General features: G+C 38.2%; 1 protein-coding gene across 3 annotated transcripts in view; it reads left to right on the top strand.

Moving 5' to 3' along the window:
- Cntn4 (contactin 4) overlaps nt 1-15,907 on the top strand; it is a 1,063,047-nt gene that overhangs the window by 1,016,629 nt on the left and 30,511 nt on the right. For all 3 annotated transcript variants that reach the window (XM_023713310.1, XM_004629525.1, XM_023713311.1), the window contains one exon: nt 15,429-15,604. In XM_023713310.1, the coding sequence (XP_023569078.1) occupies nt 15,429-15,604 (176 nt within the window). The remainder of the gene's footprint in view (nt 1-15,428; nt 15,605-15,907) is intronic.

A 15,907-nucleotide genomic window follows, 5' to 3' on the forward strand; every position in this document is an offset into this window, starting at 1 on the left:
TACCTATATTTCTGATAAGTCATCTGTTTGATGCTTCAGCAATTTGTAATGCTCCACATTCACCCTTTCCATTAAAATCTAGAGAAGCATCCTAGTGACTTCAACGTGACGCATACAAATAATGTGTACACATTTGTTGTAACCTAGGTGCACCTTGCCTCACTATATTCTCTATTAATGATGAGCTGTTAGATACTAATGGATAATCTAACAAGTAAATCCACTTCCTGCCAAGTTTAAAAAGATGGACAAATAGACATTTAAGTGCACATTCCCACTCATCCTTTGATGGGGCACTGTTTGTCTTAATTCAAGTAATTAATATGTTTCTGGAATGAGGTTGTTAGTTTTTCCAATTAAACAAGACCTAGACAGACAGCTGTTGCTCCCTTTTGCCCTTAATAAGTCTTCCTGAAGTACCACTCTGATTCTGAATGCTGAGTATTTCCAGAGAACGCCACAGTACCACTGTACTGGAATGCCTTGCTTATGGCCGCGGCAATCTCCATTGTCACTGCAGAGGCTAGCAAGTACAGGCTTGGAAAGCATGAGAGTTTGGGTCAAATTAGAATACTGCTTAAGTTCTGAATGCCAGCAAGATAGCTCAGTGGACTAAGCGCCTGCATAGGCTGGCCCAGGACCGGGGTTCAATCCCTGGCACCACAGGCTGTACCAGCCCCGCCCTTAGGCACCTTGAGCTGGCCACCAAATCTGGGCATGGTGGCACACGCCTATAATCCCAGTGCTGGGGAGGCTGAAAACAGGAGGATAGCTATGAGTCCAACCTGCATAGTGAGACCCTGTACCAAACACATTAAAAACAAACAAAATCGTCTTCTGGTGTTCTGGTGAAAGCAGAATATACAGTGTGTCTATGGTGACTAAATTTACAAAGACACAGTTTGCCCAGCACAGTTTTTCTATTTTAATAATTTAAAACAAAGAGTAAGATATTGTTCCAAAAGCAACTGTCTTTTTATTTATAGAAAGAGAATCTAGAGGACCTGAAATATTACTCAGTGGTAGAATGCTTGTCTCGGCCCTGAGTTCACTACTCCAGGCCACAAAAATTTAAAAAATGGATAAAAGTAAAATAAAATAAAATAATTAAATTATTCAAGGCCCCACACCATCGCCATGGTGTGTCTGTCCTTTATCTGAAATGTGCTAACCTTGGTGCATGCAAGATAGAGCATCTGCTCCCTTCTGCCTTTTTGCTGCTTTTCTGTATTTCCACCGCCCTGTTTTCCCATTCTCCCCGACCTCTACTATCCTTTACACAGGTTAAGCTTTAAATTATTTGATGTGTCCTTAGACTTTTTTTTTGTCCCATGTACCTAATTTCAAAAACATGAAAAGTTGTAAACATCTCTCTGAAATAAACTGAATTAAGTTGCTTTTTACTTCTTTGACCCTCAATTGATTCCTTCTCTTTTTGGGTCAACAACTCTCAATGAAAAAAATGTTTCCCTCTCTGGTGTGGAAGATTGGACTCAGTGTGCAGTGACCCTCAAATCTACTCCACAGGGCAGTTTCTTTACAAGACTATGTTTTCCAGCAATTTGTGTTTTCCTCCTCAAAATGAAGAGCAAAATCTTAATCAGGAGTCTACTGACTTTCATCTTCTTTCCTTTCAGTTTCCTCAGAAGTGTATATGGAGCCCTCTGTGAAGCAGGCCATACAACTGGAAGACCCTAACTCAAACAGAGCATTACAGCAGCTATTGGGGGCCCTAGAAGATATTAATAGGCATTCCTATGTTAGGATGTCAGGAAAAAGTTCACTTAGAATTACAGACAAACCCCCAAATATATTCATCAGAAGAGATGCAGACTGGTGGTAGAGAAAAGGAGAGGTTTGATTTTATAATCAGTCCTACCCACATCAAATAAAGGAATGTTAGCTAATAGTGTTCACTGAGAAATTAGTACCCTGCCTTTGAGCAGCATGTGCTCCCAAGTGACCTCTTCTCAAATCTATAAGCAAACAAAGAAGCACCGCTTTAGAAGATGAGAATTATTGCCTCTTTCCCAAAGTGTAGTCTTTAAAAGCAGAAGTCTGAAAACATGTAGGATATTGCTGCCAACAGCAGGTTAAACAGAAATGAAGGATTTCTCTTCTGCTGAGGCTTCAGCACCATCTGCTGTTCAGAATATTCATTCTTTCCTCAAGACGGACTGTGTGAAGGGGCACTCATTGGTACTTTGCTTATGAAAGAATGGGAGACATTGTCTTTATTGCCCTTGCCTCAAGGTGTACTTTCCTTCCTTCTTTTCTTTTCTTTTCTTTCTTTCTTTCTTTCTTTCTTTCTTTCTTTCTTTCTTTCTTTCTTTCTTTCTTTCTTTCTTTTGTAATTTAGGTAAATACCCACTTGCTATGTATCAGTAGATGCAGGAAAGGCCCCTAAGATACACTGGTACATTTATTTAATCAGCAAAGACTTCATTATACCATTCATATGCATTCTTGATGATGGGATTCACTTTATTTCCCTGACATTAATGGGATATCTTATGGCACTTCTTTTACACAGTGGCTCATAAGGGAGAGCTACACCCATAACTCTGAAACAGAACCGGAAGTAAACAGGTCTATATTTCCTGCTTTCCAAGAGAAAGAATTCTATTTATTATTTGATAAAAGTGTCTTTCCATGAGTAAAAGATATGCCTATGGTTCCATTTATTATTCTTTTTAAATCTTCTGTCACATTCAAGAGAATGTCCTACACTGATTTTAATTATACCTTGACTTGAAGATACGGTTTATTTGTCATTGAAATGGTCTTTTCCAATAGTCTTTTTAGACTGTCATTTTTAAGCCATAAAGCAAGCTTCAAAAAGAAAATGAGAGGATAAATTTAGCTTATCCTCCACCCCCACCCCTTTGCTATTTACTTGCTATTTTGCTGGAGGAATATTCTTCCATAATATAGCTTAGGCACCTGCACAAAATTCTTTGCAGTTAGACAGACATCTAGCTAAAAGATGGCACAAATCCCAAACCAGGAGGTTTGCTTTCCCTGCGGTAGGCAAAACGTAGGCACAAACAAATGGTTTACCATGAACGTTTTTCAGACAAATTATAAGTTGCTTGTTAAAAACAAACAACTTCTTATTAATAGCTGAAGCCAGTTAACAGACGTGGGAGACAATCAAAAGCACAAAGATACAATCAAAACAGCCTTCGTCATTGTGTAGATGCTTCAAGCTGCACGTCTTCACCAAGCAAATCGAGCTTTGATGATCACTGGGCTTCTTGCGTCCCAAGTCCCTGCCTTGGCTACCATCAATTGGCGCGTGCATAGCAGCTTGCGTCTGAGGCAGTCAGGCTTATTAAACTGTGCTGCTTTGTGTTTTTTTCACAGTCCTTGAAAATTGATCGTTAAGCATTCTGCTCAGGGGCTATTTGAAAATTGCTTTACAGAGGCTTTACTTTGTGCTCAATCTGACTGAGGTCAGAATTTGCCTTGTGTTTTCTTCCTGTGTCATTTGTCACATTGCACTCGTTGTTCCAAGAACCAGGTCACAGTACAACACGGCACGAATCATTTAAACACCTTGATTCCTGAAAGGGCCCTGCACCATTGCTAAGTTTTTCTTTCTTTCTCTTTCTTTTTTTTTCCTCCCTAAAGGGTAAAACAGATATATTGTGTTCTGCTCCCCATTCAACAAAGTCATATTTTAACCATGTTAACAAAAAAAGAGAGGCTAAGAAGAGGATATTGTTGTTGAAAAAAATAGCCTCTAAAAAGCTGCTCAGAAGAAGCAACTCTTAATGAAAGTAAATGTTTAAAAGTAATCAAGTGTCTGACTTTCAAAGACTAATAATATTAATACCCAAAATGGGTATTTGGAAGCAAGGCAAACATAGTGCTATATCATTTAATGAAGAGAATTCATCCAGGCAGGTGCACGGTGAGGCAGTTTTACTGTTTAGATGCCACATAATGTGTTTATACAAGCTGAGACAGCTATGTCATCAGTGGCAAATAAAATCTTTTTTAATTTAAAAAATTTATTTTATTTTATTTTTTATGTATTTGGTACAAGGTCTCACTATGCAGCTCTGACTCATAGTGATCCTCCTGTCTCAGCCTCCCCAGCACTGGAACTATAGCTGTGCACCACGACACCCAGTTTGGGTGGTCAGCTCAGTGCACCCAGGGGTGGGCCAGCACAGTTTATTTTTACATTTAAAGAATACAAAATAATAATAGAAAAATGTTAGAAAATCCTATGGGACCTCTACCAGGGATATGATCCTTTGCTGGCTGAAACATCAGTAGGTATGTGCTATATGGCTGAGTATAGATACCTGATATTACCAGGGGATGGTGATACACTGAGACTACTTTTATTTTTTTTCACCAGGACATTTTCTTCTTTTTCCATAATTTTATTGAGAGACAAATAGCAATGAAACCGTTTCAAATCAAATTGGTAGGGCAGTTTCAATAATTAACACATTGCATACTCTCTACCTACTGGTTATTTGCTGTACAAGATGAGGACATGATATCCTATTTACAAACACTATTACAACAAATCCCTCTATTCATTAAGAGAATGTAACTATATATCTATCCTAACCATTTTGAATACACAGATACCAAATGGACATTCATCTGTATCCTCTTTTTTGTTTAGTTCCATCATTTGAATATTATAGGTGTGTAAACTCAGCAAAATATTCTAAAAGAGTCCAGTAGTCCATAGTAGTATTGGGTCTTCCTCTTGACGGGCAGTGCCAGAAAATGTTGACCTGAGTCCACTACAGCTCAACATAACACCATGGCTTTACTTCTTACACTTCGTTTTTATACTTTTCTGCTGGATGGTTAAAACCAAGATAAAGCAAGACCTATGCAACAAGAGTTGTGGCTTTTGGATCTGATAAGGTCAGTGAAATCCCCTCAGGATTTTTCCTGAGATCCTGTACCTCAAATTGTAGATCCTTTGTCAGTGTCAGCCACGTGGATGAGTCACAGCCATTGCTTGGCCAATGTGCTCTCTGTGAAAGCCTGAGAGAAAGTGTTCTCTCCATGTGACTCTCCTTAGGCACACTCTACATCATCGATCACTTTCCTCTTTGGCCCCATAATCTCCTTGATCAGAAAATTTGGGACACAACTGAGTTACATGATGTTACAGTACAAGTTCTCATATGTCCTGTTGGCAGCTAATACCTATGCTTGCAGTCAGGACCTGGGTCTAATTTCCTTAGCTGGGAACAGGGGAAAAGAAAAGGAGAGGAAAGAAAGGAAAAGAAAAGTATATCCAGACTTAAGATCTGTAAGGGGAATTTATCTTTGACTAAAGTAGGAGTCACTGAAGCAAAAGAGGGTGAGACCTGTACAGGTCAGGGCAGACTGCTCTATATTTTGCTATACTATGAAGTACAAATCCCAGACCCTTTATGCATCCTAATTCAGGCTTTTATAACTGCACAGCAGATAGGAATGTTTAGGAGGAGAGTGAAAAAGAAAAAAACTCCTTTAAAAGATGAACATCTGAAGTAAAATTTAAAGGGCCATGAGAAAGTTGCCACTGGGAGCAGGAGTCAGCAAGTACAACAGAAGTAGCAGTAATGGAATAATGTGAAATGGACATAGTCAAGTATGTGTCAGTCTCCCAGCCAGCCCTACCTTCCCACTCATTCCACCTTTCTGTGTCCCACCTTGCCACAATCTCAGAATTCTGACTACTCCCTGGAAAAATGGATTTGATTTTGAAAATTAACTCAGGCTGACAAGGACAAATGGGAAGTTATGCTGTGTTTGTTTATTTTGCTGGCTTCAAAATATGTATCAAACTATAATAATTTAAAAAATGATCAATTTTTAAGTATGTCCTTGCTCTTGGAAATCAGTATGTGATTAATATATTAACATGGATTTTTCTCTCTAGTATAAAATGCAGAAATTTATTGTTTACATTTTTATAAAGTGATATATTAGTTTTATTCATTATTCTTCTTAATAAGTGGGATAACATTTGAATTTTAAATGGTATCTGATAGAAAACTGGAATTAGACATCTTCTTTCCTTTTCTGTGGTATGGTTTAAGTATTTATATTTAAAATACTAAGGCAACCTAAGCAACTCTTCCCCTTTGCTCTCTCAACTCCTTCCTCTCCCCTGCCCCTCCATCCCTTGCCCTCCCTTTCCAAGTGCAAATGAGTCTCTGGTCGTACAGGATGGCAGAGGAGACTGGAGGGCTCTGTGGAGTCCTGAGCCTGTGCCCCTTACCCCTCTCTTTTTTTCAGGTCTGTTGCCTCAGAGGCCCAGCATCAATGGCCTCATCAATACACAACACTCATCATGTTGAGTCTCTCCATCTGAGTTTTTCAAAACCAACCTCTCTACTAAAAAGAACCAAGGCCTTCCAGCGAAATGACTGATGGCCTATGGCTGATACTAGGAGTGTGGTAGGAGATGTATCAGATGGGCCTAGATTGTCTTATGGGGCCAGAAATTAAGCAAGCAGTGAATGAGAATGAAATGTCCAAAGGACCCAGGAGCTAGCCTTAATCAGACTCTCACTGATCAAAGTAGAGACAATGAGCATTAAAATAAATAATGATAGGAACATGCAACATCTTATGAAATGAAATAAGAAATTGTGAGCTTATGCCAGGATACATAAGTAACTATATGACGGAGGCAGGAAAGCTACTGTGCACAGCAGAATGTCCTCCGGCGTGCATCAATGGGTGATGTCAGCATGGAGCACCATGTGGCAGCCACGCTTAGGTCCTTAGTCAGTCAGGCAGGTGTTTTCAGGGGATTTTAAGGCTGGCAGCTACAAGTTTGAGGAGCACCAAGGTATAGGCACAATCTCAGAATACCTTCCCACAACTACTTATAAATTATAAGATGGCAAGTATAAGATGGAAACACCATGTGGACACTAGAGAGAGAGAGATAGAGAGACAGGCAGGCAGGCAGGCAGACAGACAGACAGAGACAGAGAGATGGAGACAGAGAGAATGAGAGACCCAAACAGAGAGACACAGAACAAGAGACAGAGAGAATATAGAGAAAAAACAGAGACAATGGAGAGAAAAAAACAGATACAAGAAAATAAATTCAGTGAAATATTAACTACTGTAGTAGGGGAGTCTACATGTGAAGATAGAACAATTCCTTGAACTCTTAAAGTCACTTTTCTGTAAATTTGAAATTATTTCACAGAAAATTATTGTTCCAAAAGCAAAAAAAAAAAAGTACAAATATGGCCTTAAAAGCTGGAATGAGTAACAAGCACAGATTCAGAGCTGGAGTATGTACAATGGCTCCTTGCCTTATGCTGTATATTCAGAATAAATTAGGGTAGGAAAGAATACTTCACCTTAACTTCCAGATATATGGCACTTATTTTTGCTGGTAACAGAACAGCCATTCTGGATCTTTAGTACCTTAGCTTTAAGAACTCTTGTGAGTATGGACAGTGCTAGGCACTAAGTTCCTAAGGATAATATATAGTCCCTGACTCCTGAGACCTGCTTGGGGGTGGGGACACAAGGTAGATGTAAAGACAACTGCCATTCTACATCACACTTGGTGTTGAAGAATAGTTAGTGCTTAGTTACACAAAAGGAAAAGCAGACTGGTGAGTTAAGGCTTTCAGACAAATCACGTGGGAGACACCTTGGATTCATTAGCTCTCCAAAGACATAGTAGACATTGTATATCCAGGTTTGGCATCAGTGAAACCCAGCATCCCCTCTCTGATGGTTCCTACCTGCACCTGAAAACCTCTAAGAAAGTAGGTGAATGTCCTCTTCGAGATATCCTATTTCATGGTTATATTTGTTTGTTTTCTGTTTTGTTCTGTTTAGTTCCTTAAGAGCTGGGGAGGTTAAAAGCTTTGTTTTTTGTCTTCAAGAAACCTCCCCAGAGACTGAGTATTCATTGTCATCATTTATGAACATGGAGGGACACTGCTCTCATGGATTTCATGATGGTCTCACTTGGAGGCAGCCACATAAAGCTTTCTGAAATCTACTGTATTTGGACACATGTTCTTGTTTACATATGAAAGGAACTGGTGCTTTGGCTCCGTGAACAAATTTAAAATAAATTACAGATCTAACTTGTCTTTGGTTTTGGTCTGGACTTATTACTAAGGAGCCACTCAGCAATGACAGCCTCAATTATTACATCTGAGGAAGCTGCAGTTAGTTAAGAAACTGCTGATTCAAAAACCTTTGCCTCTAGAGAGGAAAGAATTCCAAGACCAAATGCCAAGTTCAGAGCAAACTATCAAGAATCTCCTCACTCTACCAATATCTACACTAAAGTAAATGAACAGGATAAGAGCTACATGAATGTTAAATTAAAAAGTGAATACAGAACTCAGATTTTTTTGTTAAATTTGCTACTTATTCTGTTTCAGTAAAATGTATGTAAGGAAAGTAACCACTTAAAGCAGAAGAGTAGCTAAATTACATTGTTCAGAACTTCTTGAGAACAAAGGAATGAATGTGGATTAACTACCCTGGTTTAAATTTAATCACCTGTTTTCAAACAGGTTATTCTACAAGCTGAGCATCTACATTAGCCCTTGAAAGTTCAAAGCAGAATGTAGCTTAAGAATTCTGTAGTACACAAAGATAGAACTTCATCAGTACTGTAAACCTACACAGACATTGCTTGTATTTTTTGGTATCCAAAACCTTTTTTACACACACACACACACACACACACACACACACACACACACAGATGCCTTTTTTGTAGGCACAACACTGGCAGTAATGAGAAGCTGGTGGGTCCTCAGAGCTTTTACAGATATTGTAAGTGGAGAGAACTTATTCTTTTCATGTGACTGAGATCTTGCCTTTTGTGAAGTCAAGGCTTTAATTTCACACACAACTTTCCGTGGTTTTCCTTGTACTGTAATTCCAAATATCCGATACGAACAAGTACTAAGATTTTTTTTTCACATTTTTTTTTTGCACACCATCCTTCTAAAGACTGTCCCTTCTGCTGCAGAAGCCCTGGAAGCTTCTCAACGCACACTTTTGTGTTTTCAGATTTCATAATAAAGGTCAAATATTAGAAAGTTCTCCCTTGTAAGGAGCTAAAATAGGCCTGTTTGCTACTCTTTGCTTTATACGATGGGGCAATACAAAATAAACAATTAAGTTTCTGTTTGTAAGCCCTTTACATTCTTGAAAAGCACTACCATGTCTCTCTTAATTTTTTCTTTCAAATGCTAACCACTTTCAATAATGTTAGCTTTTTCAGATGTATTAGATCTATTAGATTATTTACTAGCCTAAGTATACAACTCTGTCAGTGAATCCAAAGGATGGACTTAGTAAGTGCTCTGAGTAATGCAAAATACAACCAATTTATTGCCTCCTCAACTTGTAATACCACATGCCGTGAAGGCAGGTTAAGGCTGCACTAACTTTCTTTGGCAGCTGCAAGCATTCTGCCCACAATAAAACATTTATCCTTGTGAACTACCAATTCTCCAGTGTGTACCTGTGCAGTTGAATTTTTAAAGTCTAACATTAAATTCCATCCCTGATGAAAGGTTATTCCAGCTTGAATAACTGAATTGTAATTCTTATCTAATATTTATGATATTCTCTTTTAAATAGATATGTGTTTTATGCACAATTGACAAGTATAGTTTAGTGCTGGTCTGATAGGTCAGCAGATGAAAGTACCTGCTTAGACAGAGCGCAGCGGCTGGGGTTCAATCACAGGCTTGCTATGCTGGCCCGCCCCCGGGGCACTCTGAAATGGCGATTGAGACTGAGCATGGTGGTGCACGCCTATAATCACAGCACTTGGGAGACTGAAAACAGGAGAATCACTATGAGTCGGAGTTATGTAGTGAGACTCTGAAGACCCTGTCCTAAATACAGAAAAAATAAAATAAATAAAATAAAATTTATCCAGTACTGATTGTATTCTTTTTGAAAAAAAAAATTGACCGACTATATAGTGCTAAAATTCAATCGCTAAGATCTTACCTCCAGGATTATTGTTATTACGAATCAACAATCATTGTTGTGGCATTTAACTACCACAACAGTTCCTGTGCAGTCCCTTTGTATCCTGAAAGGCAAGCTGGCTGTTGGCTCCTTGATTTGCTTCAGGCTTTTAAAGAAGCTGATGCTTAAAAATCTCTATAAAAATTAAATGGAAAAAAAGAAAACGATATAGAGCCGACCAAATAGCTCAGCAGATTAAAGCACCTGCAAGCAGGTGCAGGGGCCAGGGGCTTCCATCCCCTGACCTGCCATGCCAACCTTGCCCCTGAGGCATGCTGAGATGGTGATTGAGACTGGGCCTCGGGATGCATGCCTGTAATCCCAGTGCTAAGGAGGCTGAGGCAGGAGGTTCACTATGAATCTGGACTGCTTAGCAAAACCCTGTATCAAATAAATAAATACAAAAAAAAAATGGAATTCTTATCTATAGACCCAAGAGTATTTGTTTTTAGAAATAATACAAGCTCCGATAGAAATTAAAGTGAATGCTTACTTTTTAAAAATTTATAGCACTCCCAGATACATCACCATTAATCCCCTCAGAATGTTACTCCTCACTCTGAACACATTCTGGCCACTTTCTGAAGCAGTTCTGGAAGTCTTCTTCCATGAATGTCCAGTTGTGCTGTCATAGCCACTTTGATCTCTAGAATAGATTTTCAAAAGTTTCCCTTTCATGATCATGTTAATGTTGAGGTGGGCCAGCAACCCTCACCATGCCAGATTCAGTGAAAAAAAAGTGGAAGAGAAAACACTAAGATGTTCTGATGAGCCTGCCTTTCTTCTGGATGGCTCTTGGCAGCAACATTCACCATATTTTTTTTAATCAAACCTCAACAAGACACTCATAAAAAGTGACATTCAGAATTGCTTCAAATAAAGTTGCAATAATAATAGAATGTGTTCAAGGTGAAGGGGTTTGTTTTGAGGGCATTAATGGCGATGTATTTCTTACTGTATAATATTTTTATTCCATAACTTATTGTCTATTTGGATCACATCTTATAGTTGTAAGTCAAGATATCGTTCTTCCATCAAAGTCATAAAGTAGTATGGCTTGAGTATATATTGAAATTTGTGTGTCTAGTCATTAGTGTGATTGTTAAATCAAGAAAATAACTCTTCCTTGTCATTGTTATGGTCTTTAGAAAAAAACTACTTAGTTTACTTTTTGTCATCCATGGATTTTAGAAAACACTAAATGAATTTTTGTAACTACAGGAAAAGTTAAATGCTGGATAAATCAATGTTTTTAAGCATCAGTCCTCTGGAGTCTTGAATTTGTTATTTTCTACAGTGTGAATCAACCACAAGAAGGAAAGTTGGAAGTTGTTGTTGGTCTTATTTGTTGTAGCTATTTAAATCTATCCAAATCCAGCCATCAGTTTGTATCTTGAGTTCTAATTGCCTCTCAGAGTTTTATGTACAGAACAATAGCTAGAGTGACCCTTCAGAACAAAAGTAATAAATATAGGTTCTTCTTCATCTTGATGAATTAAAACCAAAGAAGGTAGACAGTTTGTTTGCAACAAGCCATCTGTTTATTTGTATACAGCATTTGTATTCGCATTTAAGTATGTCAATCAACTAAGAAACCTCAGAATTCATAACACAGTAAATAAGAATATTGACAAGACATACACTTTTTGAAAACCAAGGAGTTAATGAGCTTTTGAACCTCTTTAGTTTAATCTTCTCTAGTCCCAATGAGACCTCTCTGGTGAGGTACAGTACGTGACTAATTTTGCATTGATTCTTGCTACTTCCAAGCTCAGACCATGAATCAGCAATAAGTAGTAGATGCATTAGTTGCTATCAGCACAGCAGCTGTACAGTATGATCTTTTATTTAAGGAACCTTTACTGACCTATGGTTAGTAAGCTAGTAATTTACCAATAACAAAATGATTGTGGATCCCTGCATGTTGTATAAAATGATGTATCTTTCTTTAGAAGACAAATGTCTACAGCAATATGAGCCAAGTGGCTGGAGCTGGAGCTCAATGGTAGTGCATGTGCTTTGCATGTACAAGACTATGGGTTCAGTCCCCAGAACAAAAGAGAAAGATAGATGAAAACATGGCCAATTTCAAATGGCCATAGATTTTGCGACAGATGCCAACTCTTCGTTGATAGCCCTGAGGTTGCTAGGAGATAAAACAAAAATTTCTAAGGCTTTGACCTTAGACATTTACATTAACTCAAAATTGGGCACCTAGGCTTCCTGGAAAAGCCATACCTGAGGCAGTGAGTTCATTACTCTTGTAAAAATCCTACTAAAACCTGGCAGGAGTTCTTTAGATTCCTTCTGCATTTAAATAACTTCAGGTGACTGTACATAATCAGGAGCACAAACTGCTGCCTTGTGCCCCTTTGGGTTGTCCTATGTATGGATACCATGTTTCCAGCTAAAGGAAGAGAGGCAGACAGTTCCCTAAGCCCTCTTAGTATCAGTCTCCTCATCTGTTAACAAGTATGAGAATACCTGTTTTATAGGAATAAATGATGCAATTTAGCTGAAGCAATGAACAGCACTAAGGGATTCAGTTATTATAAGCATTATTATTCTGTCAACCCCCCTTACTGTACCCTGTAAAACAGAATATATGCTTGGTGGATGAATAAAATGAGTGAATAAAATGCATTAAAATGAAAAAACAAAATTGTAAAATCATTGCACAGATATTTAAAGAGAATTAGCTAACATCTTTGTACCATGAAAAAATAAAGTTACTTAATTTTAGCTTGAGATGATCTGTTTCCATTTTCATTTTATAGATGAGGAAATTTTAAATTCAAAAACTCCAGATGACATAAAGGAACTATTCCTAGGCTTTTTCTCTGAATAAAATTTGCTTTCACCTCTTTCCCTCAATCAAAAACAAAATCCTAGTCTGTAGCTATTCCTGAAGGTTAGAGAATCAATAGCTTTTTATTATGTGGCTTACAATAGCTCTAGGCTTTGAAATAAGGGGATTTCTGTCCCATTACCTCTGCGCTGGCAGTGTCTGCTGATCATGTCTCACTTCATGACTAGCACTCAGTCAGTAGTGACTAAAAGCACGTCAATATACTTATGATGGCCTTTTTCTATATTCAGAAAACAGCAGAAGTGTATATTACTATTAAGTTACAACCTATTTAAGACAGAGATTACTCTTTATAACAACCTCAGTTGTTTTCCTTCCATAGTTATATAAAAGGGCCGAAAAAATATTCTAATTACTTTCATTATAGAGGAAATTGAGAAATTAGGACTCATCAATAAATGGTTGAGGTTATAGATGTGAGGTGATAGATTTGATCGGTATAAAATCAATACATGTAGTGAAACCTCGTATTACACTGCACAAATATACACAATCATTCATCAATTAAAATAAAACCAAAATATCTCCTATGAAGTAGAATTTCAAATTTTCCAGATAAGATTTTAATCCAAGGTGTTCTCTTAATATATACTTCAGAGCTGAAATATAAACCTATGAACATGAAAGAGAATTGATCAATATTCTTTTATCTTGCTTGGTTTTGATTTGTCTTATTTGAATTCTTTATTTAAAAATTTCTGGAATATGGCTAAATTCATGTCATTGCTTAGCTATTTATATGACTTTTATATTGAATTCAAAGCTCTTATACCATTGTACTGTCTAACATCATTTATGAAATTATGTTGTATTAAAAATAAGAAACTACATTTGTGTAAATGTAGTTCTGGAGTTATAACTCACCTCGACTAATCAAGCCTATTTCATCCCCACTTACAGGTATAATGTAAAGGATAAATTTAAAAGATAAATGATAATCTCTATTTTTAAAAGATAACATTTGTCAGTGATGTTTTTATTATAGCATTATATTTGTAATAAAATTTACTTAAGTGTCTGCTAGTATCAAGAGTTCAAACTGGGCTGGGAGATAGCTCAGTGGTCTAAGCACCTGCTTGGAAAGCACAAGGACCTGAGTTCAATCCCCAATACCACATGCTGTGCTGGTCCCTGAACCCTGGCATGCTGTGTCAGCCCCAAACCCAGGCTTGGTGGCACATGCCTGTAATCCCAGCACTGGGGACACTGAGACAGGAGGATCCCTACAAATCAGAACTGTGTAGCAAGACCCTCTATTAAATAATTTTTTTAAATAGTTAAAACTAGGGCCTACAAGATAACTCAGCAAACTAAGTGCCTACTTAGGCAAGCGCAGGGACCAGGGTTCAATCCCTAGCACCACATGCTGCACCAGCCCTGCCCCTGGGTGTGCTGAGCTGATCACCGAGAATGGGGGTGGTGGTGCATACCTATAATCCCAGCACTGGGGAGGCTGAAAACAAGAGGATCACTGTTGGAGGCCATTAACCAGTATCCATTCTATTCCTCTGCTGAGTCAAGATTATGGCCCTTCTCACCTTGCCCATTCCCTGGGAATCACGTGCTATGCCCTAGGGGTTGCACCCTCCCTGTTGCCTAGATACCTGCTGACCCCAAGAGCCAAGACTTCCTCATTCCATCACCCCCTATATATACCCAGAACCTCCCCTAAATAAACGAGGCTTGATCAGAATCTTTGTCTTGCCTCCACTTCTCACATCTCCTGTCCTTTGTCCCCTCTTCAATTCCCCGCTCCTCCCCCAGGTGACCTTCGTTGACTGACCCACTGGTTCGGGACAGATCACTGCGAGTCTGAGCTGCGTAGTGAGATGCTGTACCAATTACATTTTTTAAAAAAAGTTAAAACTATAAATTTAATAGCATATTATGCATGTTATAAAGCTATCTTGATAAAAATATAAAGATATCTATATTATATTAAGTAGAGACAGAAGGAGCCTTGTACATGTACCATAAGGTGCAAAGGAAAAGTAAAAACCTATGAGCCAAAAGGCTAAGGAAATTATTCCAAAATGAAAACTGTTTTCATCCACATAATTGTTTGCTTTCTGGTTGTTTCCATGTGTTATTGTTCCTTCTTTCGATTTTCCTAAATTTTCTAAATTTCTTATGTTTCTCACTTTTATAGCAGAAAAACTCCCAGCTAAACTCAAATTCACTAATTCCTGTTTTAACTTAGCTAAGATGTAGGGAAAACAGAGAGCACTAAAGCCCTTTCCTAAAAGACCATTTCTAACAGGCTTCCAGGAGGTGAGCCCTCCACTGTGAGTCTTAAGTGTCCTAAAATTGGTGTGTCCCATTGAGTTCTGATGCTTTAGAAAGGTTTTTATGATGAGCAGTTCCAACTTTTCCTATCAAAACTGGCTTCCCATCCCAAATCTAGCTTTCACAGGTGACTGGAGATTTTTGATCACAGTCTAAGACAATGCAAAGTGAAATCACTTACATTTTGGTCTCGGATTCTGCTACTTCCATATAAGCTCATGGCCTTGCTGATAAGTTTGATTTTGCTTTAACACTCCAGATCCAACAAGGGTAATGGTGCCCCCTTCCAGCATGGACGTCACTGTTGGAGAGAGCATTGTTCTGCCATGCCAGGTGACTCATGATCACTCACTGGACATAGTGTTTACATGGTCATTTAATGAGCGTCTGATAGACTTTGACAAGGATGGGGACCACTTTGAAAGAGTTGGAGGGGTAAGTATTAATGTCATGCCAACTGCATGAAACAGGACGCAAACACACGTTAGAGACTGAATCAGATGACCTTGTTTTGATAAACTTGATAAAAGTAAAATTGTTGTTATAAAACTGTAATTTTGTTCAAGTCCCCTATTTTGCAAAACTCTTGGTTAATTCCTGTTTTATTTTGCATAATAAACCAGAATCTAACTCTATTTACTGAGAAAGTGTACATAGCAAAGCTGCCCTATAATTTTATAACTGCCATTTAAGTTAGTTACTCCTCTCTATGTATGCATCAGGAAACTAAGGTTTATA

The sequence above is a fragment of the Octodon degus genome, unplaced genomic scaffold (genome assembly GCF_000260255.1).
Source record: "Octodon degus isolate 3935 unplaced genomic scaffold, OctDeg1.0 scaffold00030, whole genome shotgun sequence".
Taxonomy (NCBI): Eukaryota; Metazoa; Chordata; class Mammalia; order Rodentia; family Octodontidae; genus Octodon; species Octodon degus.